This window comes from Sceloporus occidentalis, unplaced genomic scaffold (genome assembly GCF_023333645.1).
Source record: "Sceloporus occidentalis isolate IW3139 unplaced genomic scaffold, rSceOcc1.0.p SCAF_1, whole genome shotgun sequence".
NCBI classification, from domain to species: domain Eukaryota; kingdom Metazoa; phylum Chordata; class Lepidosauria; order Squamata; family Phrynosomatidae; genus Sceloporus; species Sceloporus occidentalis.
The window spans coordinates 265706888-265730045 of NW_028316981.1; the positions used below are offsets into that span (position 1 = coordinate 265706888).

The 23158-nt window shown below is 38.7% G+C and overlaps 1 protein-coding gene across 6 annotated transcripts in view; it reads right to left on the minus strand.

Moving 5' to 3' along the window:
* Positions 1 to 23158, minus strand: part of SLF1 (SMC5/6 complex localization factor 1) — a 46535-nt gene that overhangs the window by 21211 nt on the left and 2166 nt on the right. For 5 of the 6 annotated variants that reach the window (XR_016277507.1, XM_089493185.1, XM_089493178.1 and 2 more), the window contains 6 exons: positions 22840 to 22956; positions 22549 to 22624; positions 14375 to 14618; positions 5472 to 5628; positions 3830 to 3964; positions 102 to 155 (listed from right to left, as the gene is read on the minus strand). Coding sequence is in view for 5 of the 6 variants with exons in the window: in XM_089493185.1 (XP_089349311.1) it covers positions 102 to 155; positions 3830 to 3964; positions 5472 to 5628; positions 14375 to 14618; positions 22549 to 22624; positions 22840 to 22956 (783 nt within the window). In the remaining variant the exon portion in view is untranslated. Of the gene's footprint in view, positions 1 to 101; positions 156 to 3829; positions 3965 to 5471; positions 5629 to 14374; positions 14619 to 22548; positions 22625 to 22839; positions 22957 to 23158 lie in introns of those variants that run through there. The other variant, XM_089493195.1, reaches the window with a different exon arrangement.

Consider the following 23158-nt stretch of genomic DNA (forward strand, 5'->3'; position numbering starts at 1 on the left):
GCAGAAGAAGCATTTAATGAAACTTGAATACCAGGGGGAAATTAAAACTATTCAAGTATCCCTTTTCTTCTCCCCACTGCACCCCAGGACACAAGCCTTACCTCTTTTCTGCACTCATTCATTTGGTCCGTTTGAGTATATTTGCTTAGCATAGCCTGTAAATTAAAAGCAAATCAGTGATTTAATGAAGTGAATGTGATTACTCACAATTTGAGAATCATTAATACAGGTTATTCCTATTGTTGTGTGTCTTCAAATTGTTTTCATGTTATGATGACCCTAAGGCAAACTTACCATGGGGGTTTCTTGGCAAGATTTGTTCAGATGGGTTTGCTTTTGCCTTGTTCTTAGGCTGAATGTAACAAGGTCACCCAATGGCTTTACATGGCTGAACAGGTATCTGAACCCTAGTCTCCAGTGTCCTAGTCCAACATCCAAATCACTACACCACACTGGCTCTCAAGTTGGTACTAATGTTTATTTGGAAGTCAGTCCTACTGAGTTCTAGCAAGACTATTGAGGATTATAGTCATAAAGTACAGAAAAGAGCCTTCAGCATCATCAGGGTAAAGAATTATATATCTTGTGGATTCAAAGTCAAGTCAGAAGTGTAAAAAACGTATTTCTGCTAAAATTTTGATAGTAAACACAATAAGCTCTCCCTCTTTCTTGTGCAAGCAAATACATCATTCCCACAATTTCCTTATTCTGCGATGTCCCTTGCAGCTAGAATGGCCTTCAATTCAGCTGCCAAGTGGACAGCTGTAACTTATTCTGATTTGTTCAACTGAATATTCATTTTTCATGACTGCTTTCTTCTAAGAAGATATGAAATTGTTCATATGAGACCCATAAGATAAAAAAAAATCCTAAACAGACCTAGAATAAGTTGGGGGAGGGGATCGCTGTCTAAATCATCAATAAACCTGCTGGTTTAGTAGGTGTAGTCCTTGCATCTCTTATTAACAGATCACTGTCCAAACAAAATCATTCCTATGCATAACATGTTCTGAATAGACAGATCTATACCAAACACAGAAAATATATGCAAGCATTATTTGGACAGATATCATTAGATCACTATTCAATTATAGTTCACTCTAAGATTCTTCAGTAAAAATGTTTTCCTTCCTATAATGATTGTACCTTAAATAATCAGGTATAACAATCTGTATTTTTTCATTTCTCATTATATATCCAAATTATTTGAAATTTCTGTGTTTTATGACTTCTTACTCTTTATCGATTCCCCTTCATTCATGTTTCTTTGTGAAGCTCTTGATCCAAGGAATTTTTTAAATATCAAATGATAAATTTACTTTTCAAATGCTTCTATCTCTTTTATAATTGCCTGTGTTAAAGTCCATGATTCCACACTATATAGCAGAAGTGAGAAAATATAACACTGCAGAGTGCATATTCTAAAAACCAATTTTAAGTTTTTATTGCACATTACATTCTTCATCTTAAAAAAACTCTGTATCATCTCTATTCCAAATTCTGAGAACCTATATTTGTCAATATGCTCAACACTTTCATTTGGGACCTCTGGGTGTACATTTTGAGCTACTTGGGGTTTTTTTTTAAACTAATCATCATGAATTTGAGTTTCTTAACATTCATTTTTAGACCACGAACATTATTTACTTCACTGACTTAACTTGTCTGTACAGACTATTTAGTTATCAGCTAATAATACTGTACAATCTGCATAGTGAATGTAGTTAATAATTTCTCCAATAATGATAATAATTTAAATCAAGAAATGCTCCTTTTAAAAGTGGTAAGAGTATATCCTTATTGTACTCTTCCTATGCCTGGTTTTAGTTTTTAGACTGCATGTCCCAAAATACTTCACTGTTGGCTATGCTGGCTAGGGGTTATCTAACACGTAGTCCTAAAACATATGAAGGGCCAAAGTTGCCTAATGCCCTAACAAAGATCTTTGGCCCACAACTTTCACTTTAAGAAAAAATACTGATTATCTAATTAGATGCCTGCCCAGACTCAAATGCTTCCATTAAAAAACAAAACAAACAAACAAACAAAAAACCTCCACATACTACATTTCTTGCATGGCAGGGGGATGGACTGGATGGCCCTTGTGGTCTCTTCCAACTTCTATGATTCTATGTCTCGTTCGCTAAATTTCAGCAATTCCTCTCTTTCCCCTACAGCCTCATGCTATTCAAGGTAGCCCTGAATAGCTTGGAACCCCTTTTGGAGACTGAGAAGGAAGAGAAGGAAAGCCAAGGGACAGATTATATAAGCATCCTTTAGTTTTTCCATTCACTCAGATCCTGCCAAGTGTTATGTTCACAGAAAGATAAAGGCTTCTAATTTTTGTCCCTTCAGTGGTCATCTCCTATGCTACAACTCATGTCATGCTAGAACAGTGATGGTAAACCTTTTGGAGGCCAAGTGCCCAAACTGCAACCCTAAACCCACTTATTTATAGCAAAGTGCCATGTCCCTCTGGCTTTCTAGTAACAAACTCTGGCAAACTCTGTGCTGGCATGATGGCACATGTGCCCACAGAGAGGGCTCTAAGTGCCACCTCTGGCACGTGTGCCATAGGTTCGCCATCACTGTGCTAGAAGGTCTCATAAGAGAATTTATATGAGCTATGCAAAACAATAGAAGGGGGGGAAAAAGAAAGAATTACACTTGCAGTAGTGAGTACCCAAGCCAATGATAATTAATCCAAAATATTGATTTTTCACATAACCCATCATACTTTTCAATATATTTGCACTCCCAAAATCAGTATCACACATAATATCCTAAGACACTAAAAGAGCTGTAGCACATCATTTATAAGTTTAAAGGAAATTTAGCTGCTGGTCAGCTTGTGATAGAAAGAAGTTCCAAGGGAAAGAGACAGAATTTTTGTTGCTAAATATTCTTCTGATTTACTTAACAATAGCTCTTCATTTGAGGAGTGTTGGCAACTGTGCTAGGTACCATTTCCCATTATTTATCCGGCTTTCAATCATTCCCCCCCCCCCCCCCAATCTTAAAACTCCCACAATTCATATTTTTGGCTGTTCACATTTCTGCTATTTTGCTTCATGCAACTTTAAATAAAAATTGCCTCCCCAACCAACTCATTTACAAACTATAAGTAGAAAAATCAATCTGACCAAAGGGCTGAACAGACGTCTCGAAAAGCTGGCTTCCGGGCGGCTTGAGGACATGGCGTTTTGATGGCGTATGTCCGCAAGATGCCCAGACATCGCACTGCCCAATCACATGAGGGTGGCTTCCAGCCTCTCCAGGGGCACGGCGTTTTGACAATGCATGCCTCCATAGCATCCAGAAGCTGTCCTGGGGTTGTGACCCAAAACCAGTCCAAAAGGGAGCAGATCTTTTCTGCTCTTGTTTGGGCTAGTGATGGGGTGGATTGGAGCCGCAGAGTGTGTTTGCTGTAGCTCCGGGGTGGCCTTTTTGGGGCAGTCTGTTTTGCCCCCAAGTTACCTTTTGCTCAATTCTGGTTAAGACTTCTTGATTTTACATGGTTCTTTGGGCAAATGACCTTTCCCCCTAGTTCTATACTACAGTCCACCTTTGCCTTATTTGCCTTATGCGGGGGATCTGTTCCAGACCCCCATGTCCTGCGTAAGGCAAAAGCGTGTATGCTGGAGCCCCATTAAATATAATGGGGCTCGTGCATGCTGCACTGTTGTATGTATGAGCCGCGGGCACGTGCGCCATTCTCCCATTCCCCCAGTGGCTTCCATGTAAGCTGGAAGCCGCCTATAATGACCCTGCATATGGCACAGGCTCACTGTATTGTGAATACAAGAGGTTTACACAGATTGGTTTTTACCTGTTGAAAATATATATGTCTTATGAGTGCACGTTTCATTTCACCAAGATGTGTACCAGTCATCATTTCCTTTAATTCTTGTTCACTCTGAAGATTGTTTTCTTGGTATTTTTCAAGATCACTTCTAATTTCATTCTAGATGATATATAATAATATTACTGTCTGTGCAAATAATTTAGGGCAATTATAATTGAAAAACAAGCACACCAGGGAACCAAGTAAGAGAAATTGTTTAAGGATTCAATATGTAAATCCCAATCTACAGATAGTCACACACAAGGTTTTCAGTGTAAATGCTAATGCACTGTTTACAATGTATGTTAAAGCCCTACACAGGACACAACACCATATTCTTAAATACATAAAGTGGTTGGAAAACAGAAAGTGCTTGAAATCTTTTTCCATATCCTGATGTACCTAAATACAGTCAGCCCTCCTTATCCACAGATTTTTTATCCACGGATTCAAGCATCCATGGATTGAAAATATTCCAAAAAAGTATAAATTCCAAATAGCAAACCTTGATTTTCCATTTTATATAAGGGACACAATTTTGCTATGCCACTTTCTTTAATGGGACTTGAGCATCCACAGATTTTGTTATTCACGGGAGGGTCTGGAACCAAACCTCAGTGGATAACAAGGGCCCACTGTATGTTGCAGATAAGGGCCTTGATTACAGTAAAACAGCAATCTTGGCATATGTCAAGATATGCATGAGCAGCATAAATCCACAGGCAGCCTTTGGCAGCTGTTTCACACCTATGTATGTGAGACAGTGCACATGCATGGTGGTGAGGCAACAAAAAAAAATACCCAGTGGTGTGGCTTAATGATGCGCTGTGCACATTTAGGCCACCTTGAGAGCAGCCAGTGCCAACAGCAGGGTTCCGACTTGCTTCCGGAAAATGCAGGTTTGAGTCTCTTTTTCCTGCCCAACTGTTCTAGGCCAAAATCTCCAATTCTCTCCTCCTGTTTTTACTTTCTCTTGCTAGCTTTGCTCATCTCAAACACAAAAAATTACAACTGGGCCCCATATTTTCTGAACAGTCATATTTGATACAGTTTCTTGGATGCAGTGTAACCAAGGCCACACAGATGCCTCTTTGATCGGCCACACATATGCATCCAATGAAATATAAATAATTTTCAATTCAACACATGTTGAGTCTCCCTTATCTAAAATGCATGGGATCAGAAGTGTTTTGAATTTCAGATTTTTTTGGATTTTGGAATACTTGCTTATATTTAATGAGATATCTTGGAGATGGGGCCCAAGTCTAAAGACAAAATTAATTTATGCTTCATATACACTTTATACACATAAATTAAAGGTATTTATATATATAATTTAAAAAATAATTTTATGCATCAAACTAACTTTGTGTACTTTGAACCATCAGAAAACAAAGGTGTCACTATCTCAGCCACCCATGTGGACAATTTTGGATTGCTAAATAGGGGAAACTCAACCTGTATCATAAGTATTAACTAGAATGTAAATATTTTAGAAAAAATTAGCACTGAAACAATCTTTTATCACAGGCTTCTCCTAGGTTGAACTCGGGCTGGACAAAAACTGATAGCTATCTTTAAAAGCCTGGATTTTATTTAACATTTTCCTTATTAAAAGTATACTTGCCTCTAAGAGATACGATCCCAAATAGCCAACTGGATAGCATGGAGCTCCAAAGACCTTTACACTTTCTTGATTTAGTGCTGTATTAGTTAACACGTGAGTAATATTCTTGGGTGCACTTACTGCTGGATATATACTGGCTTTTCCTGCTTCTAGAACCCTGAAAAAATGGAACAGTCAAGAGTAAATACTGTATAGTATGTTTGATACAAATATAAGTTTTTATTGTAAAACAAAACAGTTTGCAAAAAAAAAGTATTATTCTTTTAGTTCTCATCTACAAAGTATGGGGGATAGTGAGAGATGTGCCGTACAAATTAAAACAGCAGTTTTATTCCCAGAATTCATATTGGGGTTTTTCCCAGTTTTGATATAGTTGCACTTTATCCTTACGTAGCTTAAATATTGAATGTTTTCAGCAGACGTGCTCTTGTCCCCTTTACAGAATTATAAATCAAAAGGCGGACCATACATTTCTTTATTTTTTTTATATGGTCCACACTTTGTGACTTCACATCCACATTTTAAAATTAGGAATTGTGTGTATGAATTGGTGTCCTGTGAAAGACTGGGAAAAGTTATAATCACAGAAAATGTTTAATTCCCAGTTTTTCCTCTTTCAAAATAAGTTCTCAGTTTTTCACATGGGAACAAACCCATACAAGTACAAAACAGAAATATTTAATTTATTTATTACAGTTACATGTTATATTGCTTACTGTGATATCAATGAATGGTTCATGTTGAAATTATACAAATAAAATAATTTACAAAATGGAATACAAACAATATCAAATACTTTTAAAATGATAAATGATTCAATGAAAACCTTCCAACAATCAATATTTTGAAAAAGGGAGCAGCAAGAGTAAATATTCCCCTTACAAAACTTCCATAAACAGTATGTTTTTACTCAGTTTGTTTTCTGGAAACTGAACCAAGTTTGTGTTTTTTGAATCACTCAAGGAAGAAAGTTCCAAAGGGTGGGTACCACCACAGAACAGTGATGCTGTCTGATGACTTATGGAACAAATAAGGTATTGGCTGAAATTCTCAGCCAATCTAGATGTAGATTCATCCCTCCATATTTGCAGCTTTGATATTTGAAAATTTGATTATTCACAGATTTCATTAATATGTTCTCTCTAGGTCCTATATCTAGGTCCACCAGTGCAACTCTATGAAAGACCTAGAGATTCCTAGAGAGAATACTCTACTAGGTATTTGTAGCTCCTCCAGTGCAGTTCTAGGGTCAGTATCTGTCAGATGTTGACCACAGAGTTGCAATGGAGGACCTAGAGATTAGCAGAGAGGTGTTTTTGTTATTTGCCGTTTTTCTATATTCACGGGGGTCTTGTGCCCTTAACCCTAACAAATATGGACAGACAAGTGTATGTAAGGAAGGCAATCTGCTACATTTCCTAGTCCCAAGGTGTTTAGGGTTTGGTATATCAACAATAAAGCCTTAAATGTGAGTTAATAGTTTATAAGGAACCAGTGCAGTTCTTTCAGCACATGTGTAATACAAGTTGAGTCTCTCTTAGCCGAAATTCCCAAATCCAAAAACTTTGGAGCTACAACACAAGTAGTATAGTATGTGCATTTGTAAGTATAGGGAGGGATGCAAGGCTAGAACCAATGACCAGGAGAAACGTAACTGCTTCAGAGGTGGAAGTGAATGGCTAGAGAGCTCCCTGGAAATCTACTGTACAATAACCAGGTCCTTTATATAAAACAAAATAGTGTTGTGAATTTGCAGGCTGCAGAGAGACATGAGATGTTGCAGAGAGACAGAGAGAGACATGAGGCGATATCAAAAACCCGTAAATACTACACCATGTTATTTTATATAAGGGACCTGATTTTGGAATATTTGCCAGCTATCCATTTCTACCAGGATTGCTGCACCACAATCTCAAAAAAGGAAGCGGGCGGCTTGAGAGCTCTCCAGAGAGCTCCTGTACAGTAATTACAGTAGGTTTCTTATATAAAATAAAATGATGCACTATTTGCTGGCTGCAGAGAGGGATGAGAGATGCGATGTTGCAGAGGGAGCAAGCTAGAGGGAGCAACTTGGATTTCAGGCTGCCCATCAGTGCATATGCTGAGACCTCTCTTCCTGGGTTCCGTTGCCCACCAACTTCTTGTACCACCTGCCTCCTCCTAGCTACTGGAAAGTTCACTCTACCTTTTATCCTTTTTTCAAAAATAAGGTTTTTGACATTTCCTCATATCTTTCCAGCCACGGTTCTCTGCAGCATCACTTCTCTTCTGTCTTTCTGAAGCCTGCAAAAATCACAGTTTTCATGTACATAAGGGACATGATTACAGGCGATCTGGACAGAGAGTCCTCTAACCACTCACTTCCACTTTCAAGCCAGCAATGGCAGTGCCCCTAGTCATTTGTGTGCAAGGCAGAAGTGGGTGGCTGACAAACGTTCCAGAATCCAAAAACATCCAAAATCCGAAGTACTTCTGGTCCCAAGCATTTCAGATAAGGGAGACTTAACCTGTTTCTACAAACAAATCCACTCAGCACCCCAGCTGCTGCATTCTGCACAAGCAGCAGCTTCCAAACCAGCCAACTTCCAAAAACAGGCCACACATTCTATACCCCTGATATAGACTTGTGGCAGCACAAAGTTCTTCCAGGGGGATCAAGACATAATCACCTAATGTTATTCTCTGGAAATGACTCTGAGACTAAAGCTTAAGTATTGTAGAATTGTGCCCCATGTACCACATAATCAAAAACTATTGAAAGATCACGGAGAAGCAGAGGAGTCAAAATCTCCTGTACTCTTCCCAAAGATCATTAATCAGGACACTCAGAGTTAATTCTACCCCAAAACCAGGCAGAAAACTCTGCTGGAATGGATCAAGGTAATCAGTTTCATCCAATAACATCTTTTATTGAGATGTTACCACTCTTTCAATTATCTTAGCCCAAGAAGTGGTATTTGTAAGTACAGTGGGCCCTCCCCTTATGTGGGGGATCCGATCTGGATCCCCACTCGTAAGGGTAAATCCGCATATGCTCGCGCCTCATTGGAAACAATGGGGCACGGCAGTGTGGGTGCCATTGCTTCTATCGTCGAGCGGCTTCCACATAAGCTGGAAGCCACATATAGTGTTTTAACTGTTACAAAACTGGTTTCTCAGATTGTTTTTAGACTGCTTTAAAGGGGTTTTAAAGAGTATTTTAATGTTTTTCTATTTGTATTAATGTTTTATTTTTGTTTTAATTGATTTTTATTTGTGCACTGCCTCAGGAGCCCTTGTGGGCTGGGAGGCAATACAGAAATATTTAAAATACATACATACATACATACATTTTGAACCTTCTAGAGAAAAAGCTTCTTTCAAAATGCATTCAGGGATGATTTTTTTTCTTTTACCACTTTTTAAAATGATTTACATTTTGGTGGACAGACTTATAGAGTTATATATACTTTTTTAAATGTGTTATCAGTAGCTGGTGAAGCAGGTTTATCTTCTCCCCCTTTTTTCTCTATTTTGCTGTTCACACATGTTCAATAACAGATTCTGGAGGCAGCAGCAATTTGCCTTGCCTGTTGTAGGTTAACACACATTGGATCAGATCTATACTGGGTCAGACAGAGTAGAAGCCCATTCTTTTCCAGCTCAAGGTTTATGGCATTTATGTAGTACAGATATGCTGCTGCTGCAAGTCTCTGTTTCTGTATCCCTTTCACCATCTTCCCAATGCTGATACTGCTAAAACAACAACAACAAAAACCAGCTAGGCAGAGAACTAAGAGGAAAGGGGGTTAGGCAGGCATGAAAAGGCTTTGTAAAAATAAAGTTATTCCCCAGAGGTTTTGTTAATTTGGGTATGCCTGTAACCTCCACACCACTTAGGAAAGATCTATTGGCCTACTACTTGAAGACAAGATAAACGTAACAGAAAAAAATATCTTTGCTATTACTTCCACCATACAATAGGCAAAATTATGAGTTCTCATAAAGGTTTGATTATGCTCATGACATGTTTTGCTCTTTCTATGTTACAGAGGTAACATATCTGTTTGTGGTATCTCTGAATCTCCCCATCAGAGGCTGTCTGAACTCTAGTGCCAAAGAAAGCACTCAGATGCAAATGTGTCTGCATATTACCATTCCTCATAAGTCCATAGCTCTGACAGAATTGCTGAATCTGGCTTTTGGGAAATCTCACAGAGAATTCAGGAATAGTTGAATAGAATTTTTAAATCTCCTGGGGTAGGCTGGTAAGCTGGTAGATACACCACTATGCAGGGTGTAGAACTCCATTCAACTCAGGGCAGTTGTAAGAGCCATTGTAATTTGCCATTCACGTGGCAGCAAATCTAACAACAACCCTTGGGATGGACTATTCAATTTTAGGCACTCCAGCTGCCAATGTAAAAGCAAACTTCCCCAAAGAATGATCATATAAGATATTTGATCTTATATAAGTCTCTGGCTGCATCAACATTGCGAACTTAATGCAGTTTGACACCACTTTAACTATCGTGGATCAATGTTATGGAATCATGGGATTTGTAGTTTTGTGAGATAGTTATCCTTCTGTCAAACAGCTCTGGTGCAACTACAAACTAAAAATCCCAGGAGTCCATAGGATAGGATGGAGTTATGCAGTTAAAGCAGTGTCAAACTGCATTAATTCTACAGTGTGGCAGTAGCCTTTGTTACCGTAAGGGTTATAGGATCCAGCCACAGTTATTATGGAGGAATTGGATGATGCCTTTCTAGAACAGATGACTACACACTCAAAAAGGAGAGATGTAGTAGTGATGGGTGACTTCAACTATCCTGATATTTGCTGGAATTCAAACTCAGCAAAATCCTCAAGGTCTAGCAAATTCCTCACTTGCCTCAAAAACAATTTCATTGTCCAAAAGGTGGAAGAGGCAACAAGGGGGTCAGCTATTTTAGATCTGATCCTAACCAACAAGGATGACTTGGTTAATGGGGTGCAAGTGGTGGGATCATTAGGTGGAAGTGACCATGTTCTCCTGGAGTTTGTTATACAGTGGAAAGGAGAAGCCAGGCATAGTCAGACACACATTCTAGACTTTAGGAGAGCGGATTTCAGTAAACTTAGAGAAGTATTGAGGGTGATCCCGTGGTCAGAAATACTAAAAGGGAAGGGAGTTCAGGCCAGATGGGACTTTCTCAAAAGGGAGATACTGAAGGCACAATTTCAAACAGTCCCATGAGAAAGAAAATGGGAAGTGTCTCAAGAAACCAGGATGGATGACTAAGGAACTTTCAACTGAGCTAAGTTTGAAATGGAACATGTATTAGAAATGGATATCACAAAAAAGGAATTCAAAGAAATAGCAGGCATGTGTAGGGGTAAAGTCAGAAAAGGTAATGTGCAGAATGAACTCAGGCTTGTTAGAGAGGTTAAGAACAATAAAAAGGGCTTTTTTGGATATGTCCACAGCAAAAGGAAGAAAAAAGAAATGGTAGGGCCACTATGTGGAGAAGATGGCAAAATGCTAACAGGGGACAGAGAAAAGGCAGAATTACTCAACAGTTTCTTTGCCTCAGTCTTCTCAGAAAAGGAAAAGGGTGCTCAACCTGAGGATAATGGAGCAGAGGACAGAAAAGAGGAATTTCAGCACAGAATGAGTAAAGAGATAGTACAGGAATACTTGTTTAACCTAAACGAATATAAGTCTCCAGGACCAGATGAACTACACCCAAGGGTATTAAAAGAGCTGGCAAATGTAATATCGGAGCCATTGGCAATAATCTTTGAAAACTCCTGGAGAACAGGAGAAGTCCCAGCAGACTGGAGGAGAGCAAACGTTGTCCCCATCTTCAAAAAAAGGGAAAAAGAGGATCCCAACAATTATCATCCAGTTAGTCTGACATCTATACCAGGAAAGATTCTAGAGCAGATCATTAATTAAAGAGTCTGTGAACATCTAGATGGCAACTCCATAATCACAAAAACTCAACATGGTTTTCAGAGAAACAAGTCATGCCAGACAAATCTAATCTCTTTCTTTGATAAAATTACCAACTTGGTAGATGAAGGGAATGCTGTGGATATAGTAAATCCTGATTTCAGTAAGGCCCTTGACAAGGTTTCCCATGATATTCTTGCAAACAAGCTTGTAAAATGTGGGATAGACAAGGTAACTGTTACATGGATTTGTAATTGGTTGACTGGTAGAACCCAAAGGGTTCTCAAAAATGGCTCCTTTTCATCCTGGAGAGAAGTGACCAGTGGGGTCCCACAGGGCTCTGTCCTGGGCCTAGTGTTATTCAACATCTTTATCAATGACTTGGATGACAGAATTGGGGGCATACTCATCAAATTTGCAGATGACGCCAAATTAGGAGGAATAGCTAATACCACAGAGGATAGGATCAAAATTCAAAACGACCTGAATAGACTAGAAAGCTGGGCCAAAGCTAACACAATAAAATTCAACACAGAGAAATATAAGGTACTGCACTTAGGACAGAAAAATGAAATGCACAGATATAGGATGGGGGACCCCTGGCTGAATGAAACTACATGTGAAAGGGATCTGGGAGTCCAAGTAGATCACAAATTGAACATGAGTGAACAGTGTGATGTGGCAGCTAAAAAGGCCAATGCAATTTAGGCTGCATCAATAAAAGTATAATGTCTAGATCAAGGGAAGTAATAGTGCTACTCTATTCTGCCTTGGGCAGACCCCACCTGGAATACTGTGTCCAGTTCTGGGCACCACAATTCAAAAAGGACATTGAGAAACTGGAGCAAAGGAGGGTGACAAAATGGTGAAGGGTCTGGAAACCATGTCCTATGGGGAACGACTTAGGAAGCTGGGATGTTTAGCCTGGAGAAAAGAAGGTTAAGAGGTGATATGATAGCCCTGTTTAAATATTTGAAGGGATGTCATATTGAGGAGGGAGCAAGTTTGTTTTCTGCTGCTCCAGAGACTAGGACCCGGAGTAATGGATGCAAGCTGCAGGAAAAGATTCCACCTCAACATTAGGAGGAACTTCCTGACAGTAAGGGCTGTTTGAAAGTGGAACACATTCCCTCGGAGTGTGGTGGAGTCTCCTCCTTTGGAGGCCTTTAAGCAGAGGCTGGATGGCCATCTGTTGGGGATGCTTTGATTGAGAGTTCCTGCATGGCAGGGGGTTGGACTGGATGGCCCTTGTGGTGTCTTCCAACTCTACAATTCTATGATTAGGGCTGCCTCTTATCCTAGGATAGGGTCACAAAATTCCATAGCTTTTCAGTCTGCAAACATTGTTTTATTGGCTCCCATGTGACCTCCACCATCTTCACGCCCCTTAGGTCATGAAAAGTGAGATATAAAGTTCTGGTTATGTTCTCCAGCTATTTAAGCTAAAGCACAACAGAATATACAACTATCTGCTCTCCCTACATCTGGCTAACTGGATAGCAGTTAGAGGCTACTGCCTCCCTTTTACCTCTAAGGTTAGGAACCTTCATTTAGCCTCTCCAAAGATGTTTGTAAGAAAACCAGTATAATATACATGGGCATGGAGAAGAGGAAACCAATATGGCCAGAAGTTTTTGTTTTGTTTTTTGCATTTGTTGTTATGTGCCTTCAAGGTGACTCTGAACTATGGCAATATTATCATAGGGTTTTCCTGGTAAGATTTACCCAAATAGGTTTGCCATTGTCCTATTAAATTAAAATATTAGGCTTTCCCAAGGTCACCAAGTGGATTTCCATGGCTGAGTGTGATTCAAACACTGGTCTCCCACAGTCCAACATTCAAACCAATACCTGCTGGAGGTTTCCAAAGAAGCTTATCAAAAACTTCCAATGAGGCCTTTCACTATGAAAATAAGGGAGCTTTCAGTGAACAATTCATTCTGAGAAAAAGGATGCAACGTTTATATTTCATAGAATAATATAATCTTAGGAGTTGGAAGGGACCACAATGGCCACCTACTCCAACCCCCAGTCATGCAGAAATTTACCAAGAAAGGATTCTTAAACAAGACTGCCTGCTGTGAAGAATGGCAATACAGGTGTGTTCTAGCACCACAAAATTGTGATATACCTGCCATGTTCTCCTGTTGTCTCCCAAACCTCAATAAGACATAATGAGGGCATTGAATTACTGAAGCATAAAGTATAAGCTAACAATGCTTGGTTCAATGGTGAAAGAATTAGTAGAAGTGTATTCTACACACTTTTTAAAAAGTTCACAGCATCACATTTTATCCTACAATTTAATAGGAGCATACAATTCTCAGAGATTAATTAATTAATTAATATTGCATCTTTCTCTTTGTACAGTATCAAAGCAGCTTACAAACAGTTTAAAAACGGGAACAGCTAAATACTTATTCATAAAAAAGTTTAAAAAACAAATAGTTCAAAAAAGAAGATTAAAATAATATAACACAAGAAAGACATATTAAAAAAGATTTTTTTAAAAATGAAAAGATATCCAAAGCTACCAAGTGAGCTTTTAATACAGAAATTTGAATCAAGGTCTCTCCACAGGAAGTGCAGTATGTTTCAATGCAACATACAGGATCTGTTTTTAAACCCAGTCCCATATTTTGTTATCCTAAGAGTAGGACTGAACAACACATTTTCTCTACATGGCAATGATCTCTGTGTTGGGGGAAAAAAGATGACAAACAATCAGTTGTGCTGAGTGCCATTTATGTAGCTGCAGGGATAGAAAGATTCCCTATTTGCAGAAAAAGAATCAAGCACTTCACCAACAAATAGCATTGTTTTCTCTACACTAAGATTATTTAAAGAAAACACTTTTAGAGCAGCCCTACAACAGAACTGTTTTTGACCTAAGCAACTGAGGAGAAAAAACCTGCTAAAAACTATTTTAAACCAAATGAAAGAATGGTTATCATTTATTACTTCAGTTTCAAGGTCTCATCCTACCTGATCAAGGAATCTTTTCGTTTATCACCTCTCATAACAAGGAGGACAACTTTCCATCTGTGGAAGGCCCCTGCAGCACCAGAACATGTCAGCTCTTCGCGCCATCTTTTAGGTGCAGATTGCATTTGAGGTGAATAATGGGAGCCTTTTTCGATTTTATATCCCCATTCGTAAGTTGTTTCATCAAGCCATCTGCCACTTTCAGCACTATTAATTATGTAGTCTTTGGTTAGTATCCACTTTCCTGGAAAGCAAATGAACTGTCATCTACAAAAGAATTTTTGTGCAGACAAATAGCAAGCAAATGAAGACCAAATACAAAAATTAGCAACAATTTCTGCTAAAGCTTTACAAGTAGAAATTTTAATGTACTGTTATAATATCAAAGTTAACCTTTTCTAGAAAATGTAAGCATTTTACTCCACATCATTATGAAACATGTTCTTTTTTCATGTAAGAATACTTCAGTTTAAAAAAGGATCTCTATTTTGTACATTATAAGCGTTAGTATTTATTGCTTATACACTACTACTTTTACAGTACAGTGCTGTGCATATCCACTCACATGTCCATATTCATTAGACTGTGCATCATTTTAAAAAAATTAAAATAAATTTCTTTAGTTACACACTAAAAAATACCAGTTACAAGTACACTAGAACACAAAATCTACATAGATTTTGCAGGTAAGGACAGAAAGTGACTAAATTTCATGTTGTTTTTACAACTCTTATATGTATCTTTCACTCTACATTAACTTATTTTAGATACATACCTCAGTGTTCCATAAGCATCACCCTTGAGTGCAAAACACAGCAGACACTCATATTCTTGCAGCCTAAAGACATCCCTTTACTTCAAAATGTGAGTCACAAAATATTATTAAACCTAGATAGGCTTGGCCACCAATACATTTTATAACAAATTATTTTGTAATAGCAGTTCCTACCCCAAAGAACCTATGCTGATTTATCCTCAATCAGAAACATGTCTTGCGTTCATTATGCTACAGTTATATAACTAGAATAATGTTATCTTTTTTCCTTCTCACAAATCATTTACAATGCTTTCAGATCTCAGTGCCAGCAATATCATGCCCTCTATACAGAATGACAACCTATTTCATAGCAAAGCAACTAAAATTCTGATCTTAATCAATTTCACAACACAGTACAGCAGATTGTGCCACTGCACCGCAGCATTTCAGCAGATGGTACTTCTATAGGTGCAAGCCTCAGATGTCAGCAATCATGGAAAGAGTGAGAGAAAAAGAGAAAGATGCTTTCAGTCTCTTTGTTTAAGAACCATTGGCCTATGTTTGTGTTTCTTAGTGAAAGGGTTCCACATTACAAAGCTTTTATAAATGCTTAACTAGTATAATTACTTCTTGCAGCACAAAATAAAATAATAAAGAAAATCTAGTAATATTCTTCATTTCGGTAGCATCTACTAGTACAGAGCTTTAACAAACTTCCAAGGTTCTGATGCATCAGAAAAAGAAGGAGCTCTTTTTGTTCTGATAATATTAATGAATGAATGAATGAAAATATATGTAACATGCTTCAAGTACCAATTCAGGGCCCATGATTTAACATTAGGGAAATTGATCATACAGATGGGGATGGGTAAACATAAAACTTTCTTTTCAGAACTAGCTACAATTCTCCAAAACATCTGGACTCAAGAACCTACAGTTTGTTATAGCTATGGTTAGTTAAAACAGTGCCCTAAAACATACCAGTTGCCAGAGTTTGGGCATCCCAAGACTAGTCACACATCACCAGAACAGAAGCTTTGTATAAGTACCATCTGCTAAAATGCTGCTGTGCTCTGGCGCATCTCTTCCTTGCATGCACAGGAGAATGTGTGTACAGAAGTACAAACAACTAAGACTCAGGCAGGCTAAATCAGGTAGTGCTAATTCAGTTAAGCATTATTAGCTAAACCAGGCCATTATATGGAAACACGAAGATGTCAGGAGTAATTTTGTGTGTGTTTTTGGCATCATTTGTTCTTATTTTGAAAATTGTAAGCAGTGCACTTTGAAAAAAAGTTTCAGCAAGACCAGTTTTATAGAAATAATGCTGTGTGGTCTTGCACTTACTTTGCCTCTTATGTTAAACAAGGTTTATCCCCAATGAAGTAAGGATAGGACTGCAGACTCAGACTGTACAAACAGCCCCTAAGGAGCAGCATGCAGCAGCCCCTTTCCTGACCGGATCAGAGCCACTGCAACTTCACACCGCAGCCCCGATCTGGCCTCTGGAGGGCACAAAAAGGAACTGCAAAAAGCGACTCCTGTCTGTGCCTTCCAAAGGGCGCCACAGCTACAGCAGCGCAGCTGTATGACACTCCTTCAAGTCTGCATCATCTGGATAGAGTGGCAATTGCACCATGATGCCCTGGGGGCGGAGTCAGGGCATCCAGCATCATGATACTGCGCCATGACTCTGCCCACAGGCAGGCACAAAGAAAAAATCTGTATCTGACCATGTGTTGGGGAGCTAATGTGGTGGCATTATTAAGAATAATGCTGCTATTCCGCCCACTATGACACAACTGTATAAAATATAACATATTTAATGGGAAATGCTGTTGTTACAGGTTTTGTTGTTCTCTGAGTGCCTTCAAATCATTTCCAATTTATGGAGATCCTAAGGTAACCCTATCATGTGACTTGCCCAGAGTGACCCATTGGGCTTCCATGGTTGAGCGAGGAAATGAATCCTGATCTCCAGAGTTGTAGTGTAACACTCAAACCACTATACCACACTGTTACAGCTTTACATCTGGGTCATATGGATACCTTGTGGGTGGGAAGTTCCTTTTTCTGTGAAATACTCTTGTTACTTGTTGTAGAGAGGTTGCACTGCTCCTCAGTGAGCATAGTTTGGAATTACCATCTCTGATAATTAGAGGCTTACATTATCTGAGTGGTTTGGAGAGCCTTTTCCAGTTTCACAAAGCAAAACAAAAATGGAACTTCCTGAACAGGGTTGTCCTATCTGTAGCAGTTCAGGTGATGCTCTCAAAATCAGATTGCTGCAAACATACTCTTGCTGGGATCTCCTGTTGGGTCTGATATAAAAGCTTCTATTAATGTGGAAAGTTATTTCCACATTATTTTTCAATATTATTACATAATATTTGTGTTAAAGGCTCTGCACCAGCTGCCTCTTTGTTATTGGTCAAAGTTCATGATTTTGGTGCTAAACAACAAGAACAGGGTAAGGCGCAGCTTTTCTCCCATTATACTGCTCTTCACTTCTCTATTTTCAGTCTTTCTTGGACCTTTCTCTTCATACAAGTGTTTCCTGACTAACAGATACCTATCAGTTTTATGAATACATTTCAATAACTTATGTGTTTGTTTTAACTGAAAAATCTCACCATTACATAATCTCATACGACGCCGTTGATAAATTCTGTGACAAAATAAAAATCACATTAAGACAGCAAGTAATACACTTCTTACTAGTCTACTGGAAAGGTGAAAAAAAACCAACCCAATGAAATCTTGCTTCCTAATGCTCCAAAAAGAGAACACAGTGCAGATAATATCTTGGACTCCTTTCTCTTGATCCCAGCAGTGTGAATCCCTCACCCTTTCTTTTAATCAGATATGCAGACAAGCTTCTAACTTTATTGGAAAAGATAACAATGACTACCACTAGCTACAGTCACTATTAATGAACAGTAATGCTATCCTATATATCCCATTAGCAAGGGACAGGAAAAGGAAATTTACACTATCTTGGGAAAAAGAGAGGAGAGCGAGACAGAAGCCTCGTATGGATAAATCTTTAGCGTTATGTGACTGAGCCACTGCTTTTTCCCTGCTGCACAGCCACAAGATTACTTTCTCTTGGATTTTTAATTAACTGTAGTTTATTGTTATGTCTAAACCCAGAAAACTGGTGACAGCTCTATTTTACAAAAGCAAGTCAACCTCAAAACATAGCTTATGAGTATGGCTCATTTCCCTAAATCAGAGATGGGGAAAAATGCAGCCTTGAGGCTACATGGTGCTCCCCCAATTATTTATTTATTTATTTATTTATTATTTTGCCTCAACCCTTCAAGACTCTCTGGATTACCCTTTCAATGGCTAAAAAGAGACAGATAAGGAAAAATAGGGAGGTCAACTGCCTCCCCTGAAAGCTTCTGGGAATGGCATTTCATTTTTTAAACATGTTGCAGTGCCTACATCACTTAATATCAAAACATACCTGTTGCTTAAAACCAACAGCAATAGCAAGTACATTTCTATACCGCTTATCAGTGCACTTAAGCACTCCCTAAGTGGTTTACAAATTGTAAGCTAATTACCCCCAACAATCTGGGTACTCATTTTAGCAACCTATAGAAGGATGCAAGCCTGAGTCAAGCTTGAGCCCTTTCTCTGGTACTGAACTTTTGTGAGTGAGTGGCTGCAGTACAGGCATTTAACCACTGCGCCACCAGGGTTCCTAAGTGGAATTCTAGCCAGTTCCAGTTTTCCTCCCACTTTCTGGCATTTTGGGTAGCTGTCAGAGTGTCTAACAGACAGAAAATTAGACTCTAGGCCTGTCAAAGTTGTGGAGCTTGCTACAGATAAAATTATAGTTTCAGGTTCATAAGCAATCATAAACTGTGGTTAGTTGAAAACAGAAGTGCAATCTTTACATCTTCATATTGTGACTGTGCCAGAAGAGAAAGAATACACTGCATGAATGTTAACACTCATGGACCTACTATTAAAAAACAGTTTAGGAATGGGGACTTTGTATCTATCCTCCAAGTTTCTTCTATTGTTATCTCTGTCTGGTGGTCAGAGATAACAGAAAAATGGCTATTTGAGCCTTGGCAAGCTATTGAATGGAACTAGCTGTAGTGGTTTGAGCACTGGACTGACTCTGGAGGACAGGGTTTGAATCTCCGCTTACCATTAAACCCACTCGCTGACCCTGGAAAAGTCACACTCTCCCAACTTCAGATGACGGCAATGGCAACCCCCCCTGAAGAAACCTGCCAAGAAAAACCTGTGATAGAGTCAACTTGGGGTCACCATAAGAGTGAAACGACTTCAAGACACACAGCAAAAACAACAAGCTCTGGCTTGCAGCCTTGGAAGCTGGCCTACAACAAATTACATTTGTTGTAGCCCTAATTGCTGGACTGAAACATGTATAACCTTTGTGAGTCTCTTTCTTTGGAGTGTTTTAAACAGAGGCTGGATGGCCATCTGTAAGGAGTGCATTGATTGAGTGTTCCTGCATGGCAGGGGTTGGACTGGATGGCCCTGTGGTCTCTTCCAACTCTATGATTCTATGATGATTCTATGAGAGTAGGCGTGTGATAGGCAGCTTCTTCCCAGCATGTTTGGGAAACTGGTAGCATTGTATTTTCACTAATGCAGACGCACAACTTCTTTTAGAAAACAAAGAAATACAGAGAAGTCCTTGTTACATATACATTTCTTAGTACTTCCTTGAATTCTGAAGGAAGTGACCATATACCTCCAGTTATTTTAACTTGGTGCCTATTTTTATGCATTATCACTTTGGTGAAAATACAGTGCTACCTCGGGTTACGAAATTAATTCGTTCCGTGGCGCCGTTCGTAACCCGATACATTTCGCAACCCGAAAAGGCTTTCCGTTAGCGCTGGAAAGCCGCTAGCCGCGCTTCGGATTTGAATTTCGCGCCGAAATGAATTTCGTAACCCGAAAAATCTTTCGTTACCCGGAACAGTTTTTTCCAATCTAACTTTTTCGTACCCCGGAAATTTCGTAACGCGATCAATTCGTATCCCGGGGTACCACTGTAATGCTTTAAAAAAAAAACGACCAAGAAAATAAAGGCATAATAACTAGAAATGGACAGTAGTCACAATCCTTACTTTGTAAGTATTTAAATGAGTGTAAGGTAGAAAAATTCGAAATGTGAGCTAGCTTTATCAAGCTAGCAATTTTTGGTGATCTTAATGGTAAATACCCTTTATGCTTGATGAGATAGTCAACCTGATCCTTTGTAAGCCATGAAAACAAGCGGAACGCTTACTAGCTCACAAAAATTCTTATTAGTTTGCTTTAAAGGCATGAAGTCGTTTAAAAAAATTGATTGCCCCAGGCCTTCCAAAAAACTAATACTGTTACATGGTAGCATGGAGAGAGAAAAAAGCTCAAGTGTCACTTTACATTCTAGTAAAAATCAGCAAAGTGAGAGCTGCCTATTTGTACGGGCAAGGCTCTCAAGTAGTTTTAAAATAAATCAGAAAAAAATATAACTTATGCAATCTGCTTATATGAGTAAAGCAGGGCAATTTGAGAAATTGTTCTCTGCCTTCTTGAATGAGCTACAACTATGGATTCCTGAAGAAGTTTATACTTTTTGTCCTGAATATACAGTTGGCCATCCATTTTTGCAGGGGATCCTCACTTTAACTTTTAAAGTTTTAAAGAAAAATTGTCAGGGGAAATACAAACTTTGTACTCCATTTAATTTATTTTACTTTATAGTACTCTTTTGTACTGAATCATTTTGAAATCCACTGTTGTACTTATGTACTGGGCTCTGAAATCTTTTAAAATTTTACTGGTCAGTGACCAAATAAAATATGTCTGTCTATATCATGCTCCCCTTCAGTCAGCAGGTTACCCCTAGACATCTTCACAAAAGTACAAGAGATGGGGAGATGACACTTCAGAAAGGATATAGTAAAGATGGAATCCCTAAAATACTGCTGATGCTTCTTTGCTATTTGTACAAAGGATGTTAGCATATTCTATTTTCATGTAATTATGAAATGTATAAAATCACAGGAGAGAATGTTTTTATATTACTCTATTTTACTTTATTTTATTGTGTATTCACTTGAAGTTTACTGCCACACTTATGTATGTTTTATATCTTTTCAAATTTTGCTGATCATTGACCGAATAAAACATATCAATCTATCTATCTATTGTGGGGGATCCATTCCAGACTGCCCCGCAAAAACAGAGGCTTGCGCTTAATCAAACCCCACAGGCTTGAATAGAGCACGCCCCCGTGTGCGCGGCAAGGGTGTGCATGCCACTGCAAATAGCAGGTCGCCCCTCCACATATTTTCAAGGGTGCAGATCTCATTAGGAGGGGCGACTGTATAACTTTTATTCGAATGTGTGTATACATTTAGCACAATACATGTTGCATTTTTCCTCTTAAACTGTATGTATGGCTAAAGAAATGTCTCCACTTCATACATGGAGGGCTGTATACAGTCATCCCTTCATATTCATGGACTTGAGATTCGCAAATTTGATTATTCATGATCTCAGTGTGAGCCTCACCCACCTCTTTTTTCCTGTGCTTGGGGCAGCTGATTGCAGCTATCCCAGGCACAGGAGAAGGTGAGCAGAGCCGGCGCGCACGCTGCCCAATCCCTTTCTGTTGTGCTTGGGACAGCTGACTGCAGCTACCCAGGCATCAGAGGAGGAGGGGGGGGGGCTTGCGCTCTTGGTGAATTTTTCATATTCACAGGAGTCTTGTTCCCCTAACCCACACGAATATGGATTGACGATTGTATACACACTATATGTTTTGCTGCAGTTTCTCAAGTGTGAAATCAGCTACTTCTTTGTTGTTCACCTTTTATTTTGCTTGATAAAACAATAGTTAAAAACAAGGCATATTGTTGTTTATAAAAAATTAATTTAAAAGATTTTGCCTATTTAATTAAAATATTTGTTTATCACCTCTCACTGATCAGCATGCTAGGTACCCAAGGCAATGCAGAATAGATAACATTCTTTAAAAAACAAATTAAAACTGTATGTTTAAAACTTGTTTTTAAAAAACACAAAACTATAAACAAAAGTTCATCCTGATTTAAGGGACCAAAAGTCATATCAAAAAGTGCAGTCTTTGCTGCCTGATAATATTCTCAAATGGTATGGAACCAGTCTATCTTCCCTTGGAATTCCACAACCAAAGTCTTGCTACTGAAAAAACCCTGTTTACCGTATTCATCATCCGGACCTAGCCTCTCAGCTATCCTCTTCCTAGTAAAACAGCCTCTCCGATTATGTATCAGCTTAAAATCAGAATAAGGTCCTTGTTAAGTCCTCTGCTGGTTTCACAAAAGCTCTTTCTTGCCACAGAATGATCATGTGCATCAAACTGAAAAAATCCTGTACAGGATATTATACTCACCAGCTGCACATGCTGCTAAGAACTTTTCACTCTTGCAAGGCTGTTTTGCTATAAGGTGAGTACAAGTCCTGTATTGCTAACAAGAAAGGAACACACAAGTGTCACTAAAAATTGCACACTTATTTTATAGAGACAAGGCAAGAAAAAGGATTCAGTTTTGAATTAGAGATACACTCTTGCAAAAACACATCATGCACTCAATTCTACTCCTATGAATGTCATATTCTGGAAAATACCAAAGCTATTAAATGTAAATGCATTTTATGTATTTTTATTAATTATCATCATTACCTCAGTGTCAAGGAAAATACATTCAAGTTTCAGAAGCAATTCAACCAGGATCTTCTTTTCTTCGTTCTTAAATCCAGTTATCTGGATTATCCTCGGTTTCTGGATGCTGCTCTCCATCTGTTTAGAAAGGAGATGCACAATAATAGTCACATAAAACATGCTTGAGGCATCAGTCATATGAAAATTTATGCACTTCTGTAGTAATGCTACTGAAAGCCTTTGAATCAGTCCTGTTAGGCACAATAAATCTCCTTTCCAGGATTTCAACCTTCTCTCCAAACCTAGCAAAATTACATTTATACCCACAGCCTATGCCAAA